This window comes from Megalobrama amblycephala, linkage group LG11 (assembly GCF_018812025.1).
Source record: "Megalobrama amblycephala isolate DHTTF-2021 linkage group LG11, ASM1881202v1, whole genome shotgun sequence".
Lineage (NCBI taxonomy): Eukaryota > Metazoa > Chordata > Actinopteri > Cypriniformes > Xenocyprididae > Megalobrama > Megalobrama amblycephala.
The window spans coordinates 11,694,058-11,715,714 of NC_063054.1; the positions used below are offsets into that span (position 1 = coordinate 11,694,058).

Below are 21,657 nucleotides of genomic sequence, written 5' to 3' on the forward strand. Positions count from 1 at the left end.
TTCAATACTTTTTGCAACCTCCTTTTCCCAAGATAACAGCTCTGAGTCTTCACCTATAATGCCTGATGAGTTTGGAGAACACCTGACAAGAGATCAGAGACCATTCCTTCATGCAGAATCTCTCCAGATTCTTCAGATTCACAGCTCCATGTTGGTGCTTCTTCTCTTCAGTTCACTCCACTCATTTTCTTTAGGGACAGGTCAGGGGACTGGGACGGCCATGGCGGAAGCTTGGTTTTGTGCTCAGTGACCCATTTTTGTGTTGATTTTGATGTTTGTTTTGGATCATTGTCCTGTTGGAAGATACAACCAAACCCCATTATATGACTTCTAACAGGGACAGTCAGGTTTTGATTTTTTATCTGTTGGTATTTGATAGAATCCATTATTCCATGTATCTGATCAAGATGTCCAGGACCTTCGGCAGAAAAATAGGCTCACAACATTAAAGATACAGCCGTATATTTCATTGTACACATGGGGTACTTTTTACCCCTGTGTGCACCAAACCCATCTGTGTTTGCTGCCAAAAAGCTCTTTTTTTTTTGTTTCATCTGACCAAATTTATTTTCACAGCCTTCTTTGGACATATTTACTAAGGGTATGAATAATTTTTAGCACAACTGTATGTAACCCTCATTCCCTGAAGGAGGGAACGGAGACGTCCCGTTGCCACAGTTGCTGTAACACCGCTAAGCTGCCAGGTCACCGAATGTGCAATGCAAATCTTGCATGCCAATGTCCATTGGCTCATTTAGTTTACAGTCGAAGGTGATTGGGCTCTCAGGCGAGATCCCAATTCGTTGGTACATCGACGTGATGTCTCTGTTCCCTCCTTCAGGGAATGAGGGTTACATACGAGACGTTTTCTACAAAGCTGCTTTATAGCTGATTTGAACTCTTTTCATATTTGATGATCCGTTTACAGTTGCAAAGTACAACAGAACTGAATAAACACTGAATTAACTTTAGATGAACAATGACACTATTTACTTTTTAAAGAAATTGCAGAATTGTACTCTGCTTGCATCATTTAATCATTATTTTCCTGCTTATCCAGGTAAAGTTGTTTTGAAACGATCTGCGTTGTATAACGCATTATATAAAAAAAAATTAAAAAAAGTAAAATGAGTCTGAAAGGTTTTGTCCAGGCAGTCAGGTGCTGACAGCCAGAAATAAGAACCTGTAAAACAATATTTGAAATATTTGAAAATGGGAATCCAGATGTTAAAGTATTTTATGTTATCTGCATCTAGATGAATGAGCTGGAGAGAGCAGTTTCGGCAGCACACACATATCTCCAGCGAAACCCTGGGGACCTTCTGCTATCTAGGAGTCTCAACTACTATAAAAGCCTGTTTGACATGGAGGAATACATCATAGACCACGAGGAGCAGCCCTATGAGGTATTTATTCTGTCCTGTTTTCCTTTTTAACCTTTTTAGAATCACTCTTCCAAAATAACTAAATATGGATTCATATCCATTCTTCTCACCTCTCAGGCTTTATTCCTGAAGGCTGTAAAGCTGTATAATTCTGGGGATTTTAGCAGCAGTGCTCGAGACATGGAGCTGGCAGCTGCTGAGTATTTTAAAACATACAACATGTGTTTGCTGTCCTGTGAGGGGTCATACGATGTGCAGGAGTTTAAAGACTTTTACCCTACCTTAGCCGGTCAGTGATGTCATGAGGCATTGTCAGATTTGGATCAAATATCTGTGAATATAAAAACCTATCCTAACGAAAATAGGCTTGGTTCAAAAGTAACTGACTTTGGTTTACTTGAGAAGTACAGCAGTGATCTGACATAGGAAGTCTATATCATCACTGGTTGTTGAAGATTATTTTTGGTGTTGTTTTTTTTGTATCAGGATTAATACAGTATTCTCACTCTTATTTTCTTTCCCCTAGATTTCTATTTTGAAGTAATGAAGTGTAAAGTAAAATGTGAGGAGAATTTGATACCAAATGTTGGTGGGTACTTTGTGGAGAAATTTGTTGCCACCATGTACCACTACATGCAGTTTGCTTATTACAAATGTAAGTAACATAAAAACACATACACAAGCACTCTTCAATGTTGTAATGCATCTGCCAACAATAGACAAAATAAATATTACAATCTTCCCTTATTTCATATCAGTATGCAGATTTCAGAATTTTATTGTAGGGGATATGCAGGTCTCTCAGGATCTCACATAAACACTTTCCAAGACTTTGAAACATCTACAGGTATTGGCACAATACACTGTTGATCCAAAAATGTGGAATAACTAACTTGCCCAGAATGGTGCATCATTCAAAACTGGTAGGACATGATATAAGATAGGAGGTGATTTGAGAGCAATTATTGATGTTTTTGGTGTTGCATCCTGAAGTCCAACACTCATGTTCATTAAAAGTGGAGAGCACTATTTTCTCCCACCAGTGCTGACTCGGCTCCCTCTCCCATTTTGATGTTTGTACTCTCCCATTTTGTACTGTATATGAAGCTTTTTGAATTTGCATGTAGCGTGGGAATTAAGAATTGGATTTCTATCCATTTTATTTTAAGACACATTTATGTGGCCAAGTGTAAATGAAATGTTCAAACCCGATCAGATAGCAGTTCAATCACTCCAAGATGGCAATCCAATCGCAAACCCCCATAGATCTGTAAAAGGTTTTCATTAAAATGATCACTTTATAAATGTCTTTTGTTCTCCTTTTAGTAAATGATGTGCGTAATGCAGCTCTGTGTGCAGCGAGCTATATGCTGTTTGATGCAGATGATCAAGTAATGCAGCAGAACATCGCCTACTACAGATACTACAGACAACAGTGGGGCCTGCATGACGAGCATTTCAAACCACGACCAGTAAGTACAGACACACAAGCATATTATGAACTTATCAATATTACAAATATGTAGTAAGGGTAATGCTTCTGATGCTCAACATTTTAATCAAATAAAATAAAAAAAGATTGAATTTCCCCATCACAGCACTGTAGTGGTAGATACATTTTGTTTGTTAAATTGGCTTCTTTTAACTCAAACCCAGGAACAAATCCGTAAACAACATAAACTATATTTTGTTCTGGTTGTGTTTTAGTGCTACTGTTTTAACATTTTTATCTTTATGTCCATACAGGAAGCTCTTAGATATTACAATCAAACAACCAAACTGAGGGAACTGCTGGAGTTTGCACAGAATTATTTACAGACAGATGATGAGGTAAACCCCATTGTGTCATTTAATTGCACAGTAGCTGAATCCAGTAATCTAAAAACAAGTCAACTATAGCTACATTCACACTGTCATTCCAAATCCGATTATTTGTGTATCCGATAGGAATCTGATATAAATGATTGACTGTCCATACTCACTGTGTATCACAACTGTTCAGATCCGATTTACATGTCCCGTGGCTTGCTTTTGTTTTTCAGAATATCTGCTTTGGTTTCTAAGGCAATAGGTGCTTTCGCACCAGGTAGTTATAGGAACTAGGCACCAGGGCAGTCCCCCGAGAACTGAGTTTCCCCTAGGGCCATTTTCCTGGTCGCATTTGCACCACAAATTGGAACTCTGAAGTGACATAAGCTGTCACTTGCGTCCTGCCACACTGGTGCAGCAGACTTTTATTTTGGCACAGTTGACAACAACACAACCGCTTGTTTCTGCAATGATGTGTTTATGTTGTGTTTAAGTGACACAAGCAAAAAAAAAAAGCAAAATTTGGTAACACTTTCTATGAAGCCTGTATTTACAATGCATTATAAGGGTATTCTTAATGCATTATAATACATGCATAATGCCTTATAAACAACCTTATATTATGTTGTATCATCTTATAACTAATCATCATAACAACATGTACAATACATTATAATACTTACCTATTTGTGGCTATAACTTTTAAGAGTACAATTATAACACTTGATGAAGTCTGCATTTATAATGCATTGGTATATTTAATGCATTATAATACATGCATAAACAACCTTATAATGTGTTGTATCATTTCATGAATAATCATAACAACAGTAATAATACTTATCTGTTTGTGGATAACTATTAAGAGTATGATTTATAACTAGTGGTGGAAAGAGTACTGAAAATTTGTAATCAAGTACAAGTACTAAAAAAGAATATGACTCAGGTAAGAGTAAATAAGTAGTTTGCTGAAAACCTACTCAAGTTACTACGTTACAAAGTACTTCAGTATTATTTTTTCTATTTTTACACAAAATGAGGTGAGGTTAGCAATATGGAGCACTAAACACTCTCAAGTAATCTGTTTTATTCATACTGGAAGCCAGAGGGTGCCCTCGCACAGAAAGTCCACAAGTGAGATTTATAGAAGTATTAAACTTCCAGGAAATCCCTTATATGGACATCAGATATTGCTACAGCTGAATAAACATGCAGATAGAGACATTTTGATTGATGAAACATTTAGACAATAGACATAGTTGAGATGATATATCTGTGCTTATCTGTGTTCTTTAAGCCATCTTGGGTATTTTTTCATAAGAATAATGTATATCTATAATGCAATGCTAATTGACATAGCCTATATCATAGAATTTTATGACATAACAGGGTTCCCTTTCGATACTTCACTCGTACGTATGGGGAAAGGTCTCCTTTTTCCCCGTTACTGAAGCCTTTTTCAATAACGCAGTGTAACTGCATTGTCATTGGTTCACTCATAGACAAGTTGTTGAACTAATGACGGCGCGGCATAGCTGTGCGGCCTATGGCGACAAAGCCCGCGAATATTCCCGCCGAAATGGGCGGGGTTTAGGGCTATATAAGCAAGCGCTTCGCCATAGGATTTCAGTTCTCTCTCCTTCAGCGACGACTTCACATCGCTCTTCGCTGATCTCCGGCTGAAGCCTCGCCGCCTGGAAGAAGCTCGCCTGGGAGAAGCTCTCGCCGCCGTCGAAGAGGCTCCCGCAGCGGACTGAGCTGAGACCGCCAGACGAAGACAGCGCCGCCGCCCTCGCAGACTGCCGCCTCGAGCGCCGCTCTCGAGCCGCCCGCTTCCCGCTTCCGGCCACCTCTCAGCGCGTCTCCTGCCGCCATCCGGCGCCGTTTAATGAGCATTTCCCGCGGCTTAACGGCGCTTTCTAAAAGAGCTTTCCCAGCGGCATTCGCCGCTCTAAAAGAGCTCAATCGCCGTTTTCGCGGCAGCGTTGCCTCAATGCCGCACCACAGCTGTGGCACATGCAGAGCCCCTCGCTCCGCGGATCTTCGCTCTCTAGCAGCTGTTCACCGCGCTGCCCTCGTGCCGCCTTCAGCATCTGAGAGCATTCAGCTCATCCCCTGCCGTCTTCCGTCAGGTGAGTACAGAGCTTATTTTTCTACTTTCTCGCTGGCGTTTGCTTCAAATGCCGTCTCTCCGAACGCGTCATCTGCAAACCGCGTTCGTTGAGGATGCGTGCTCTCACTCGGGAGCACGAGAGCGAGCTCTCACTCTCAGCTGAATTTGACATGATGCTCTCCCCTGACTTAGGCCAGACTCATGATACATTTTCTATCTGATTGAGTGTATTTCTCCTTATTTCAATGCGCGTCGCTCACCGGTCCCTCCCCTGCGAGCCGCGTTAGTTCAGAAATATGACATGACTTTCTTCCCTAGCTTGAGAAACATGTTATATGCTTAATTTAATGGAGCATATTTCTGCTGTTTGCACTGAGTCTTCTCTATGCGTTGCTTGCCGGTTCTGCCCGCGAGCCGCGTTTATTGAGAAATATAACATGTCGCTCTCCCCCCTCTTGGGTGACACCCATGTTATATACATTCAGTTTATATAGCAGATTTTTGCAGAGTTATCTGAATCCCTCAGCTGAATTTGACATGATGCTCTCCCTGACTTAGACGAGACTCATGATACATTTTCTATCTGTGTGAGTGTATTTTTCCTTATCTCAATGTGCTCGCCGGTTCCGCCCCGCAAGCCGTGTCAATTGATAAATATGACGTGACGTTCTCCCCCGACTCGGGTGAGAAACATGTTTATATACTCTATTAATGGAGCTGATTTTGCTGTTTGCGCTGAGTTTCTCTACGCGTTGCTTGCCGGTTCCGACCCACAAGCCGCAATCATTGAGAAATATAACATGTCGCTCTTCCCCGGTCTCGGGTGAGACATATGTTATATATATATTTCAGTTGATACAGTGTATTTCTGCCGAGTTTGCTGAATTTCTCAGTGCGTTGCTTGCCGGTTCTGCCCTGCAAACCGCGTTCTTTGAGAAATATAACGACACTCTCACCCGTCTCAGGTGAGACCTATGTTATTTATATATTCAGTATATCAGTCGATGTAGCATATTTATTCCAGTCTCTCTGCGTGTCGCTTGCCGGCCCTGCCCCTACAAGCCACGTTCATGAGGACGTATGCGCTCACTGAAAGCGAGCTCAATGCTCATTCGTGCTCGGTGGAACTAACATGCTCATTATGCTGGACCTCTGTTTATGTGACTTGCTGGCTCTGCCCCGCAAGCCATGTTCATTGAGGAATAGCGGTCTCACTTCCGACACCGCTCGGCTGAATATACCTTGACGCTCTCCCCTGACTCAGGTGGGACTCATGATGTATATTTTTTCCAAGAAGCATATATCTGTTTGCTGAGTTTCTCAGCGTGTTGTTTGCCGGTTTCACCCAGCAAGCCACGTTCATGAGGATGCATGAGCATTTCTAAAAACTCGCCTGTGTGCGGGCCCCCTCCCAGCGGCCTGCCACCCGGCGCCATTCAACGTCTTGTCACGCGGGCCTGGCAGGCCATCCGCGGAGTATCAAGTGGGTTCTGGGGTATCTCAAGGCTATTCGCTCCAGTTTGCTCGCAGACCCCCGCGTTTTGGCGGGGTGCTTCCCACGTCAGTGAACACGGACGACGCTCACGTCCTCCAAGCCGAAGTGATGTCTCTGTTAGAGAAGGGGCCTATAGAAATAGTCTCCCCCTCAGAGAGCGAGTCAGGGTTTTACAGCCATTACTTCCTCATTCCCTAGAGTGATGGCGGTCTCAGACCCATCTTAGACCTCAGACTCCTGAACCTTTCCCTCATGAGGCAGAAGTTCAAGATGTTAACGCTGAAGCAGATCCTCGTGCAGGTTTGCCCCGGGGACTGGTTCTGCTCGCTAGACCTGAAAGATGCATACTTTCACATTCAGATAGCCCCCCATCACAGGCGATTCTTGAGATTCGCATTCAAGGGTGTGGCTTACCAATATACGGTCCTTCCATTCGGGCTGTCCCTAGCTCCTCGCACTTTAATGACCAAGGACCTGCGCCTTGACACGACCACAACGCAGCCCTGAAGTATCAGCAGAGATCGAGTCGACTAGATCATCCATTGTGAAGACATCATCAACACGACAGCCAGTGCCACAGTTCCTCAACAAACCAACCATACCGGCGTGATGAATACGATCCTCAATTGGACACGACCACAACGCAGCCCTGAAGTATCAGCAGAGATCGAGTCGACTAGATCATCCACTGTGAAGGCCTCATCGACACGACAGCCAGTAGTACAGTTCCTCAACAAACCGTCCATACCGGCGTGACGAATACGATCCTCAACTGGATGGAACTGAAATAAATACTTTGAATGTTGCAATCCTATCAGATTTATGGCACTGTTTGGCCACTAAGCCTGGTTTCATTTTGCCACTTGTTTGCCACCTGATGTCACCTGTTGGAGTTTGGGTTCCTTGCCGCTGTCGCCTTTGGCTTGTTTAGTTGGGGACACTTGACATTTGACTTGACATTTGATATTCAACAGTATTCTTGACATTTATTCAACAGTGCTTTGATCTGCCTGCATTGACACTATTCTTGAATAGCTGCTGTGCAGCAAAAACTATGTACCAGTTTTCAATGTAAAGCTGCTTTGATACAATCTGCATTGTAAAAAGCACAATATAAATAAAGGTGACTTGACTTGACTTTAACCAAGTGCATGAACGCGGCGCTTTCCCCACTGAGACAGTTGGGAATCCGGGTTCTCAATTATCTCGATGACTGGGTCATCCTAGCCCAGTCACGAGCCGAGCTGGAGCATCACAGATCCGTGCTACTCAGCCACATGGAGTGCCTGGGTCTCAGGGTCAACTTTGCCAAGAGCTCACTGCCCCCCAGCCAACATATAATGTTCCTGGGTGCAGTCTTCGACTCAGCCCATATGACGGCTGTAGTATCGCCAGAGCGACCTCTGGCCATTCAGCAGCTCGCGGCATCGGTCAGGAACAGAGCCTATCTCCCTCTGAAGTTCTTCCAGAGGATGCTAGGGCTGATGGCTTCCGCCTTCCCGGTTCTGCAGCTCGGCCTTCTTCGGATGCGGCCTCTGCAATACTGGTTGAAGTTCCGGGTCCCTCCTCACGCCTGGCGGCACGGCTGCCTGCGTCTCAGGGTCAATCAGGCCTGTTTGACAGCTCTGAAACCCTGGATAAACCCTGTATGGTTCAGTCAAGGTGTACCCCTACAGGCGGTGTCCAGAAGGACGATGCTCTCAACAGATGCATCCAACACAGGTTGGGGTGCTCTTTGCAAGGGCAGACTGGCCTTCAGCTCGTGGTCTCACGAAGAAAGCCATCTGCACATTAACTGCCTCGAGATGTTGGCAGTGATTTGAGCCCTTCACGCGTTTCAGGCACACCTGACGGGATGCCACGTCTTAGTCCAGTCGGACAGCATGACAGTGGTGTCATACATAAATCACCAGCGCTTATGCGCTCTGGCGAAGCGTCTTCTGGAATGGGCATTACCGAGGTTTCAGTCGCTCAGAACGACTCACATACCCGGGAGAACAAACTTGGGAGCAGATATGCTATCTCGGAGCATTGTTCCCTCAGACGAGTGGATGCTCCACCCCCAGACGGTTCTCACAATCTGGGAGTTCTTCGGGAAGGCGTATATATATATATATATATATATATATATATATATATATATATATATATATATATATATATATATATATATGTTAGGGCTGTCAAAATAACGCGTTAATTTCGATTAATTAATCTGAGAAAAAATAACGCAGATTAATCCACTCCGTATTGACCTTTGAACCTGGAGCCGTTCTAGCCACCATTCGACTGTAAAATGAAGGAGGGAGACGACTGCTGCGCTGACGGACATAACGAGCAGAGCTCCTCCCTCGTGCGCGCGAGCTCTCTTCAAAGTAAGCACCGTCTTTGCACTCTCTCTACCTCACACATAATATCTAAATCAACTGACACAATGCTAAAAGTTCGTAAGACCGAATCCATGTTTCACGAGGAACATTCGGAGAATGTTTTTCCTGAATAACCGCTGGGTGTGAATAGCGCTCAAAAGAACGTCACCTCATCTTCTCTGACAGGCGCCCTGCACGTGCAGCTGACATAAACCACACTTTCAGTAAACAAAAAGAAAATCCTATCCAGTGGTGAAGTGTTTTCTGTGTTGACAAATCAAATGGGATGTCCTAATAACAGTCACGATTCGCATGCAACGCGTCAACATCCACTAATGTCCAATTCGCGACCTAATGACTCATTTGAACAGATTCATTTTAATGAATCATGACAACAACTTATGATGTCCATGGATCTGTCCACACGGTCTATAATGAATCATTTACTCGAACAACTCTGAAATGAGAACATAAGTGTGCTTACCCCATTTAGCAAGAGTGGTTAGTAAAATTAGCCTTAATAATCCACAATATTTTCAGGTTATTTAAATGACAATGTGTAGTAAATTAGGCCTACCTATAAAATCAGTTAATTTAGACTGGAGTGAGGTGAAACCAGAACAAAGCAAGTTGTTGTTAGCTAGGTGCATTCAATTGCATATGGTAGAAAATTATATTATTAGTTAATATAAAATGCTACTTTTTAATACTTTTCAGGTTTAGCAAAAAAGCATCTTCTCTTACAGAGCTATAAATTTATTTATTTATTTATTTATTTTTTGCAAAGAGGGCAAGAAAGAATTACAGTGAGAGTGACAGGTACTTTATTGTCAGTATCGGGCTCGCAGATCACGTGGGTAGGGCACTTTTTACTGTTTGTGCGGATTACCATGTCTGTCACCACCGAAGACCATTTTTGACCCAAGAAAAACCCTGCATTGATTCATTTGAATTGAAATATTTAATACTTTCACAGCAAAAATTATGTATGCGATTCATTTAGATTAATTAATCACAGAGTATGTAATTAATTAGATTAAAATTTTTAATCGATTGACAGCCCTAATATATATATACAGGTCTTTCTCAAAAAATTAGCATATTGTGATAAAAGTTCATTATTTTCCATAATGTAATGATAAAAATTAAACTTTCATATATTTTAGATTCATTGCACACCAACTGAAATATTTCAGGTCTTTTATTATTTTAATACTGATGATTTTGGCATACAGCTCATGAAAAATCAAAAAAAATTAGCATATTTCATCCGACCAATAAAAGAAAAGTGTTTTTAATACAAAAAAAGTCAACCTTCAAATAATTATGTTCAGTTATGCACTCAATACTTGGTCGGGAATCCTTTTGCAGAAATGACTGCTTCAATGCAACGTGGCATGGAGGCAATCAGCCTGTGGCACTGCTGAGGTGTTATGGAGGCCCAGGATGCTTCGATAGCGGCCTTAAGATCAGAGTGTTGGGTCTTGCGTCTCTCAACTTTCTCTTTGCAATATCCCACAGATTCTCTATTGGGTTCAGGTCAGGAGAGTTGGCAGGCCAATTGAGCACAGTAATACCATGGTCAGTAAACCATTTACCAGTGGTTTTGACACTGTGAGCAGGTGCCAGGTCGTGCTGAAAAACGAAATCTTCATCTCCATAAAGCTTTTCAGCAGATGGAAGCATGAAGTGCTCCAAAATCTCCTGATAGCTAGCTGCATTGACCCTGCCCTTGATAAAACACAGTGGACCAACACCAGCAGCTGACATGGCACCCCAGACCATCACTGACTGTGGGTACTTGACACTGGACTTCAGGCATTTTGGCATTTCCTTCTCCCCAGTCTTCCTCCAGACTCTGGCACCTTGATTTCCGAATGACATGCAAAACTGAGCAACAGTCCAGTGCTGCTTCTCTGTAGCCCAGGTCAGGCGCTTCTGCCGCTGTTTCTGGTTCAAAAGTGGCTTGACCTGGGGAATGCGGCACCTGTAGCCCATTTCCTGCACACGCCTGTGCACGGTGGCTCTGGATGTTTCTACTCCAGACTCAGTCCACTGCTTCCGCAGGTCCCCCAAGGTCTGGAATCGGTCCTTCTCCACAATCTTCCTCAGGGTCCGGTCACCTCTTCTCGTTGTGCAGCGTTTTTTGCCACACTTTTTCCTTCCCACAGACTTCCCACTGAGGTGCCTTGATACAGCACTCTGGGAACAGCCTATTCGTTCAGAAATTTCTTTCTGTGTCTTACCCTCTCGCTTGAGGGTGTCAATGATGGCCTTCTGGACAGCAGTCAGGTCGGCAGTCTTACCCATGATTGCGGTTTTGAGTAATGAACCAGGCTGGGAGTTTTTAAAAGCCTCAGGAATCTTTTGCAGGTGTTTAGAGTTAATTAGTTGATTCAGATGATTAGGTTAATAGCTCGTTTAGAGAACCTTTTCATGATATGCTAATTTTTTGAGATATGCTAATTTTGGGTTTTCATGAGCTGTATGCCAAAATCATCAGTATTAAAACAATAAAAGACCTGAAATATTTCAGTTGGTGTGCAATGAATCTAAAATATATGAAAGTTTAATTTTTATCATTACATTATGGAAAATAATGAACTTTTATCACAATATGCTAATTTTTTGAGAAGGACCTGTATGTATATATATATATATATATATATATATATATATATATATATATATATATATATATATATATATATATATATATATATATATGATGAATTATGACAATGTTTACTACACGATGTTTAAATGGTAATATGTTTTAGACGGTTGTAAGAATGCATATCACCCTCATGAGCAGCCTGCTACAGTGCAGACTGCAGACATTTCAGAATAAGAGTCACTGTGTATTTCGGGATGGTTTCTATTTAATTCATAGTAAACTACTGTATCTTGTCACAGGAAGGAAAGACTAAGAACATTATTTGACACATTATTCAATATATTCTACAAGTATAAGGGTTATTATAGTTAACAACCTAAAACCAAAGAAATATTCATTACTTGAAATAAACTAGTTTGTGGCAGAACGGAAAAGTCTGGGTCCGGATGCCATTTGTTTACTTTCACTTTTAATGCACAAAAGGTAAAACGGAGGCGTGCATATCAATTAGTGAGGGAAGTGAATATAAGGTGAAGCTCACACACCGGAAGGGGGGAGATGTCACAAGTGAACAGCTGAGTTGAGAGTGGTGGGAGAGAAGTCGAGCTTGTTACCGTGTGGGGTGTGGCTCGTGTTCCTGTTGGCCGCTTCCAGACCTGCTGCACTGAGCGTGTGAACTGGTGCAAAGTTGCCAAGTTACCTTCACGTTCAAGCATCGCTAAGCCGTCCAAATGGGAAAGCCGGTCGTAACAAGGATCATCGTTGAGTTCACTACGGCCCCTAGACACTCTTCAATAGCCCGGTGATCAGCTGCACTTGGGTCAGTGACGCAAAGCCATTCATTAATTTCCACAAACAATCTAGCACACGCGCTCTCCGACACACACACACGCACACATATACAAACTGATCGGTCTGATTGTTTATATTTATTTTGTTTTGTTTTTGATTCCCCTTCTACGAACTTCTTATTCATTGTTTTTTTTCCCCCTCTTACATGGACAAAGTTGGGTTTAAAATGGACATGTTCTACTGTTGCGAAAGCCATGTTAATGAACTGTGACGTATCTGCACGTATCTAAATACAAACCACGAACAAAGAGAATAAGTAGCAGGGTCTGAAATTATTGGCTATATTGTTCATTAGTTGGTTTTGTATCAAACTAAGTTTGATGGTTTTTCTTATTTTTGGTGGGTGTCTTATTGTGTAAACCCATTTAAGTAAACTTAATGGAAAAGAGAGACTGAATATTTTGAGTTTATTAAACGTAACAGGTGGTTATTTAAAGCTATCCTGGGTTTTTTCTCTTTTTTTTTTGGCAGGCCTATACCTGCCTGGCGCCCGAACAAGTCTAATTAAAAACATTTTATTGAACTATTAATTGTGAATTGTTTTTTGGGGGCCACCACCATTACAAGTTGCTAAGCTTTAGCTTAACCTGAGGTATTAAAATAACAAACAGAAATAAAAACTTATAGACATTTAAAAGCAAAAACTAAAAGACATAAACACAAAAAAATACTAAAACTTTGAACTAAAATTACAATGAAAGCAGAAAAACTAAAAATCAAATCTAATAAATTTTTAAACGAAAACTATAATAGTACCTCAATGAAAAGTGTCAATTCCTGAAAAGTACAGAATTTTGCTCTTTTGTGTCTTTTTGCACTTTAACGGTCAAAAACCGTCCGCTTTGGCGAGCAAAGTACAGTTGGGTGAACATAAACAGTTTGGGGAATATCAGATGTACCTATATCACTGTATAGTATCTGTGTATTGTTAGAGAAATGCTTAATGCATTATAACTTAACTAAATTAGATTTAAAAAAAAAAAATAGACTAAAACTAAAACATTTTCCGATGACTAAAATATGACTAAAACTAAATGGCATGTTTGTCAAAACATGCCATTTAAAACTAAATCAACTAAAACTAAATCAAAATTTGCTGTCAAAATTAACACTGGCGTGTATATATTTATATATATATTTTTCTTTCTTTGTTCTTTTATACAGTTTTTGTTATTTGATTTTTGTTTGTTACTTTTGTATATAGCTTTGGTCGTTTGTCTACTGGGACTTTCACCTCTCAAGCACTGTAAATAAACATCACTTTACACTTTACATCTCTGCGAGTATTGCCATATTTTTTTGGGATTATTATTTTTGTGGACAAACCCAGTTTCGCCTGACAGCAGGCCTGCAAAGACCCATTGTCCCATATATGGTGTCAAAAGTAGGATGGCTACTCGCAAAACTGTGGGGAGAGGCCCGAAGCCTAGGACGGAGCTTCAGTCCCAGACCCAAGCTATCACTGAGTTGGATGTGGCCTGGGACACTGCTGAGTCGACAGAGGAGGAGAGAGAGGAGAATCCTCCACCAGTTCAACCTCAAGAGTCCATCTCTTCTGCTCCAACATCTAGTGGTGGGATGTTTGCAGTGATGCGCGACTTCCTGAGCACACAGGAGCAGAGAGAGCAAAGATTCGTGATGGAGCTACGGAGTCTGCGGGAGTCGATTATGCAAGCTGTCCGGCCAGCTGAGGTGTCGAGTGAGGCCGAAAGTCCACGGATGGAGCTTCCAACACCAGCTCAATGTAGAAGCACCGCTTGTCAAAGAGATCCAGACTCACCGACCGACATGGGGTACTACCGCTTGCCGACACCGTGAACGGAGCCGAGGTTGCCAGTCCTCCAGCAGGGGGAGGACATTGAGAACTTCTTGTGCCGTTTCGAGCATCTGCCCAGAACCTGGAGGTGGCCAGAGGATGAATGGAGTTATCATCTGGTTCCACTGCTGTCTGGGCAAGCGCTGGAAGCCTATCTGGCCATGGACGAGGACCGAGCAGAGGTTTACAACAGCTGAAGGAGGTGCTGTTGGAAAAGTTCAATATCTCGCCAGAGACTTACAACCAACGGTTCCGGGCCACTTCTACTCCAGCTGGAGAGTCACCGACGGAAACGTACAATCGACTGCAGAATTTGTACCTATGCTGGGTGAGACCTGAGCTGCGCACAAAGGAGGAGATCGGTGAGACAATAGTCCTGGAACAGTTTCTGTGTGTTCTATCCTATGAGATTCGAGTCTGGGTCAAGGAACATGAGCCGATAACTGGACTGGATGCTGCTAAACTGGCTCAGCAGTACATCAACGCTCACCGTGGCAGTCAGCGCTCCCAACCAATGAAAGGTAACTTTAAAACCCCTCCCAGTAGTTCTGGGGAACCTAATACTGACTCTGTTACTCAGGCAAAGAAAGTGGCTCCTGAGAAAAAACTTGTTTGCTTTTACTGCCAACAACTGGGTCACAAAGCAACAGTGTGTCCAGTGCGTAAAGCTAAACTGACTGGCTTTTGTTATGTCCCAAGAGAAAAGGACTGTGTGAACAATATGCACAAAACCCAGAATGTGCAAGTGACTGTAAATGGGCAATGTATGAATGCTTTGTTGGACACTGGAAGCTCCTTGTCACTGCTAAAAAAAGAGTCATATGTCACATGTTCAATTTGATAATTTGGTCAATGTACAATGTGTTCACAGGGATGTCAAGCAGTACCCCCAAACAGAAGTTAATGTATGTGTGCAAGACCAAACTTACCTGTTGAATGTGGCAATTGTAGATGACTTACCTGCTGATATGATTTTGGGAAGAGACTTACCAGTGCTCACTGAATTATTGCATTCTGTCGAAACTTGTGTGTCCACCTCTAATGCTGTCAATGTTGCTTGTCCGGTAATGACACGAGCCCAGGTTAAAGCAGGTCTACAGCCATTGCCAGACTTTCATCATAGTCTCCTGCAAGGCGGGACCAATGGGGCCTCAGGAAGACACGTCACCAACAGCGACTGGAAAAAGGCCTGGGTACACCAGCTCCTAAGATCCAAATCGAGGGTCTGGGAATTCATGACTGGCAGGTCCCAGAGAATATTGCAGAACTGCAAAAAGCAGACGAGTCTTTGAAACCTCTGTTTACTAAAGTGTTGGAGGGAAAACAAGCTGACTTGTGTGGGGAAAAATATGTTGTTGTCAATGAGATATTGTATATGCAAACACCTGATTCTACCCGTTTGGTTGTCCCTTCATGTTGTCGTCCCCTTGTGTTAAACCTAGCACACAGTGTTCCATGGACCGGGCACATGGCACTCCAAAAGACCTATGCACGCATTAGCTCATGATTTGTTTGGCCCTCCATGTACACTGATGTACAAACATACAGCACCACATGCCATACATGTCAAAAGACCAGTGCTGTGCGCCAACGAGATAGGGCACCGTTACATCCTCTGCCTATGATATCTGTCCCCTTTCAGCGCATCGCCATGGACATTGTGGGGCCGCTGGAAAGAAGCAGTGCAGGGCACCAATATATCCTGGTCATCAGTGACTACGCGACAAGGTATCCTGAGGCTTTCCCTCTTCGTTCCATCACTACACCAAAGGTCATCAATGCTCTCGTCCAGCTGTTTTCCCGAGTGGGAATACCCGAGGAGGTCCTCACAGATCAAGGGACTAACTTTACATCACGGCTGATGAAGTTACTGCACCAGCAGTTGGGCATCACCGACATCCATACCATCCACAGACCGACGGGCTGGTGGAGCATTTTATCAAGACGCTCAAGAACATGCTTCGCAAGTTTGTGTCAGACACTGGAAGGGACTGGGACAAATGGCTACCATTCTTGCTGTTCGCCTACAGGGAGGTACCACAAGCATCAACGGGCTTCTCTCCATTCAAGCTCTTGTATGGATGGCGGGTTCAAGGGCCGCTGGATCTCCTACATAAAAGTTGGGAGACCGCTTCGTCTGGAGATGTGACGAAGTCGGAGAAGGGCATTGTCCAGTACGTCCTTGAGATGAGAGACCGCCTAGAGAGCTACAGGGAGAAAGCCCAAGAAAGCCTCCGGCAGGCACATAAGGCAAAGAAGACATGGTACGACCAACGCGCCAGATCCCGAGAATTGCAACCTGGACAAAAGGTTTTGTTACTGCTCCCGACATCGACGAACAAACTACTGATGAAATGGCAAGGCCCATACAGTGTAGTTCGTAAGATGGGACCAGTGACGTATGAAATCCATCACCCTGACAAGGGGAAACTGAGAGCTAAAGCCTCAAGTGGACAAGGTAGAAGCTGTTCGATGCAGCCCAAGACCAAGGACAAAAAAGGAGGTCAGATCCTTCTTAGGACTGGTGGGGTGGTATCGACGGTTCATCCCCAACTTCTCTACCACCGCCATCCCATTGACCAACCTACTCTGTAAGAACGTGAAGAACCCGATTGTCTGGACTGAGGAATGTAAAATGGCCTTCAACACCCTAAAGAGGCAGATGTGTTCTGGCCCGGTCCTTATAAGTCCTGACTTCACAAAGGCGTTCATTGTTCAGGTAGATGCTTCGGCTGTGGGGATTGGAGCAGTCCTGGCCCAAGGAGATATGGGCGAAGAGAGGCCCATAGCGTTCCTGAGCAGGAAACTGCTACCCAGAGAAAGCCGATACTCTACAGTGGAGAAGGAAGGTCTGGCGATCAAGGGGGCCTTGCTGCTTGCTTCCCTGCTGAGGCGTTGTGGGTGCACACGCACGCCATTAGCACGCTGGTCTTCTTCGTGTTCAAAACATAGATCAATTATTGCTCTCTATATGTGTCAACTTCAGGTTCAATCAATGGTAGGACGTTGGGGCAGGCCAATGGGGGTCAAGGTTTAGCTTCAGCAGTGTTTAAGTCATGTCAGAAAGAATGTATTTATTAGTATAAAATCACATGAACATCAGCACAACTCATAATTATGAATTTGGGTAACTTTGAATTTCTGAACTTAAGAATTTCTGAGTTAGGTGCGTGATGGTGAGAAAACATGTCAAAGGCAGTGGATGCAGAGTCTGCCCTAGTGAAAAAACCCTACCTAAATGTATTTAAAATAAGCCTACATTAATTTCATACTACCTACCCATTATTATATTTACTGACATAAATATTCTAATTAAATTTTATTATGAGTTCTTCTTTATTGCTCAATGCACAATGCATATTTATTAATATTAAGCCTAAAGGCCAATTCACATCGCACCGACAAACACCAACAAACAAGTTGGCCATTGGATTTAGAATTCTATGAGAAAAAACTGTCATGTTCACACTGCCCCAACAAACACCAACAAACGAGTGACGTCTGACTGGGAAAAATCCACAACTATACATGTGTAACCATGTTAACAATATTGTCAGGCAAGTTTATTATATTAATAATATAGTATCATATACATTTTCTTTTTATTAAAGTATTGAGGCAAAACAAAAACTCTTTCAGTGAAGTCTCTTTCAGTGAAGTCGAGCAGTGCTCTTGCTGAATGGCACGGATTTCACTACGGACTATTTAACTTATATGTTTTTTTGTTTTGTTTTTAACTGTATTTTATTTTTTATAACAAACAAGCTGCAATGTCACGTTTCCTCTTTGTTGTGTGTGCGTGAGGCGTGGGCGCTGTCAAACAGCTGTCTTTGCTGGGGACTTGCCTCGTCATGGCAACGGTTCGTGAAGAGTTGAGATTGTCATAATTGGTTGCCGTTTGTTGGAAAACTGTTCACACTGCTCAGACATTCCACGACCCGACAAACGCCGATTAAACATGTTCAGTCGGGTGAAAACCGACTCCGACCAAAGCCAACAGGGGTATCTCACCGATTCTAACAAACTCCAACAGACGAGTTTGTTGGCGTTTGTTGGCTGTTGTCGGTGCGGTGTGAATTGGCCTTAAAATGTGTTTAATACCACTATCAGTAAGGATAGTATGATCATTGTATAATTTGAATGCAAGATATTTAAAGTGTACCTAAAGTATACTTGCAGTAGTTCCACTTTAGCACAATCAAATATACTTAAGTACTTAAGTATATCTTTAGTTGGACCTCAGTAATGATCTTCTGTCATCTCTCAGAAACAGAATTTGCGACCATAGTTGGCTTCGGGAAATGCACCCCAGGACAGCATGGAAAACACTAACTTTCTTGTTGGTCATCTGAACATTCACATCATCATAATAATAATAATATGTTTAATGTATATAGCACCTCAACACTATAATACTGTGTTTGTTAACACACTATAATACTGTGTTTGTTAACAGGATACTGTGAGTTCAGAGGAAGCATCATCAACTCCGTCAAATCCACCTGATGAAGAGTTTGAGGGAATAGGGGACTATGAGGAGTCTTTCCTGGCTGAATGGTGGCAGGAACCCAAAACTAAAGGAGATACAGGAGAACCAGCTGAATAAATTACACCACATAATATATTATTATTTGTACTGTTACCCTAGGGCAGTCTTCGTCTTGCAGTCTTTCCCTCTTTTACTGGAGATGAATTGTAATGCATACATTTGAACTTTACTTTTAATCAGAACCTTTGGAGCTTTTGTATTATTCTAATGCAATGCAGGCTTTTTTACCACATAAATCTACAAACAAAAAATACATATATGTGTAATTATTATTTTTTTTAGATGCTCACTGAAATAGGAAACACATCACCAATCTAAATTCTGCTTAACAATAGGCCTGTATTTGGAATGGTATTTTAACCTTGGGAATAGTATGTTAACCCTTGGTGTCATGCACAACCACCTCCAGATACCACTGCTCTTTCTCTCAAAAGGCATCCAAACACAAGACCCCCCAATAATTAAGCAAAATCAGGCTGTTCAAAATCATTTTGTCTGTTCCCAAAATTGATGGATGCCGAAGGTGCGTGTTAACCCTCTGGGGTCTGAGGTGTTTTCTGGGCCCTGGAGGTGTTCTGACATGCCCTGACATTATTTCTGTTACTTATTTTTATGGCTAGAGTCAGATTACACTATTCAGCACAAACTCTGCTACAATAATATGTGAGCAGCATGTATGTAAAGTTTTGTAGTTTTGAAAAAAAAAATTGGTGGTTTGTGGAAAAAATGTATATATTTATTATATATAAGTCCATAAAGCCCATACTGAATGTTTGACTTTTTTTGCAAACATTTTGAAAGCTGGATCTTGTAGTCTAAAGTTTTTGCTTCAAAACGATGTGAACGATAGAACAATAGAAAACCATCCTACCCACTCATTCACATAAAACATTTTAAAATTTGTAAGACATGTTTTGTGTTATAAAGGCTTTATGTGAGGAGGCGTGAATGATCATGAATATTGATGTGCTTCACACCAGGGAAGACAATGACCCTCCCCTAATGGGTCTATCAAGGTGAATGAGACTGGGAGGGAACTAGAAGAATGTGAGGAAATAGCAGAATGACTTTTTTGATTATATTGTATTTAAAACACAACATAACCCAAATATGCATAACGAAGGTCAACGGCACATTATTGAGCACACTGATCTATACACAGAGACTTGAACAGTCACACACCTTTCCTGAAACACTTCTTGTTCAACATACCTGGCATTTCCAAGGTCTTTGCATTTCTTTTGGCATGCACTAAAGAAAAAACTGCCCTGCCATCAGTATGCAGTTATAGAGCCTATTTTACCATGTTTATGTGGAATATCAGTCCAGTATATTTGATGTCTTGCTGGTGTTGGTACAGCTCTCTCAGAGAAAAACAGTTTGAAGAGACTGGGGCTGGGGCTCTAATTGTGATTTTCCTGATTGTGATTTCAATTCAATTCACATTTATTTGTATAGCGCTTTTCACGATACATATCATTTCAAAGCAGCTTTACAGAGAATGCATGTCAAAATCACAATTTAAAGAATGTATTTAGCAAATAATGTAATAATTTAGGCAATTAATTTACAATCACTGTTAGCAGTTTAATTGAAGGTAGAAGCAATGAGCTCCTGGAAAAATGAATTACATTAATTGAATTACAAAAAAAAAAAAAAAAAAAAAAAAAAACTTCACTTCCTGCTTCGCTACTGTTCAGACGCTCTTGCTTACAGCTCCACGTTTTGCTCTATTGCTTTTATATTTTATCTCCTAATTTTAACTACAGCAAATCAGCACAGTGCTCAAACGACAAATCTTGGCACCAACAAACATTTTAACTGGAAGAATTGCTTCAAAAAAGGGGAATTTTTATCCAACCAGCCTCCCACTGACGGCAGCCATCAGTTTACATTCCGGAAAAGGGAAAACACAGCTGCCTACATCCAAAAGGATTAGAAAATAATATGCCTCCTCTGGTTGAAGAATCTACCTGCTGCACAAACTGCCACAGACTTCTACAAAGGATTGCAGTTCTTGAAACAAAGTGACTTGCGGGACTACCAAACCAGAAGGAACACACAACAGAGCTTCGTCATGGACGTCCTCAGCACACAGTCGGTGAGTCCCATGAATCTAATGCCCCTAAACAGACCATACTGAGTGCCGAAACTAATCAACATACTAATCGATGGCACAAACAGGGAGCAAGACCCAAAGGCACTCGAGACATCAGATTGTCACGAGTATCACATATTGCAGTAGCATCCTCTACCCCAAACACTAGCTCCCTACCACCGCCAATACATCTGGAGAACAGATTTGAAGTGTTAATGAATGTGGGTGAGGAATCTCCAGACATGATGAATGTGGGTGGGGAATCCCCAAACATGATCAGACACAGATCAAATCAGCCAGCAGCTAACACCGATGCTAACTGCCGCTCAAGTTCGAGCAGACAGCGGCACTCAGCTCATAGAGCAGCCGAGCCCAGGACTCTGATAGTGGGTGACTCTATTATCAGAAACATTAGCAGCAGGGATACAACTACATGCTGCCTTCCACAAGCAACAGTTTCTGATATAAACAGGGAACTTAAGAGCATTCTGATGAAATATAAAACTGCAAATCGACTAATCATCCATGTGGGGAAGAATGATATTCGGAAGGAA

General features: G+C 42.2%; 1 protein-coding gene across 4 annotated transcripts in view; it reads left to right on the top strand.

The window, feature by feature from the left end:
* Positions 1 to 19,258, top strand: part of p3h4 (prolyl 3-hydroxylase family member 4 (inactive)) — a 56,258-nt gene extending 37,000 nt beyond the window's left edge. The window contains exons 2-8 of one of the 4 annotated variants that reach the window (XR_007186971.1): positions 1,257 to 1,406; positions 1,503 to 1,674; positions 1,912 to 2,040; positions 2,712 to 2,857; positions 3,132 to 3,215; positions 18,724 to 18,795; positions 18,913 to 19,053. Coding sequence is in view for 3 of the 4 variants with exons in the window: in XM_048206148.1 (XP_048062105.1) it covers positions 1,257 to 1,406; positions 1,503 to 1,674; positions 1,912 to 2,040; positions 2,712 to 2,857; positions 3,132 to 3,215; positions 18,913 to 19,062 (831 nt within the window). In the remaining variant the exon portion in view is untranslated. Of the gene's footprint in view, positions 1 to 1,256; positions 1,407 to 1,502; positions 1,675 to 1,911; positions 2,041 to 2,711; positions 2,858 to 3,131; positions 3,216 to 3,427; positions 4,693 to 18,723; positions 18,796 to 18,912 lie in introns of those variants that run through there. The other 3 variants (XM_048206150.1, XM_048206148.1, XM_048206149.1) reach the window with 3 other exon arrangements.
* The last annotated feature ends 2,399 nt before the right edge of the window (positions 19,259 to 21,657 follow it).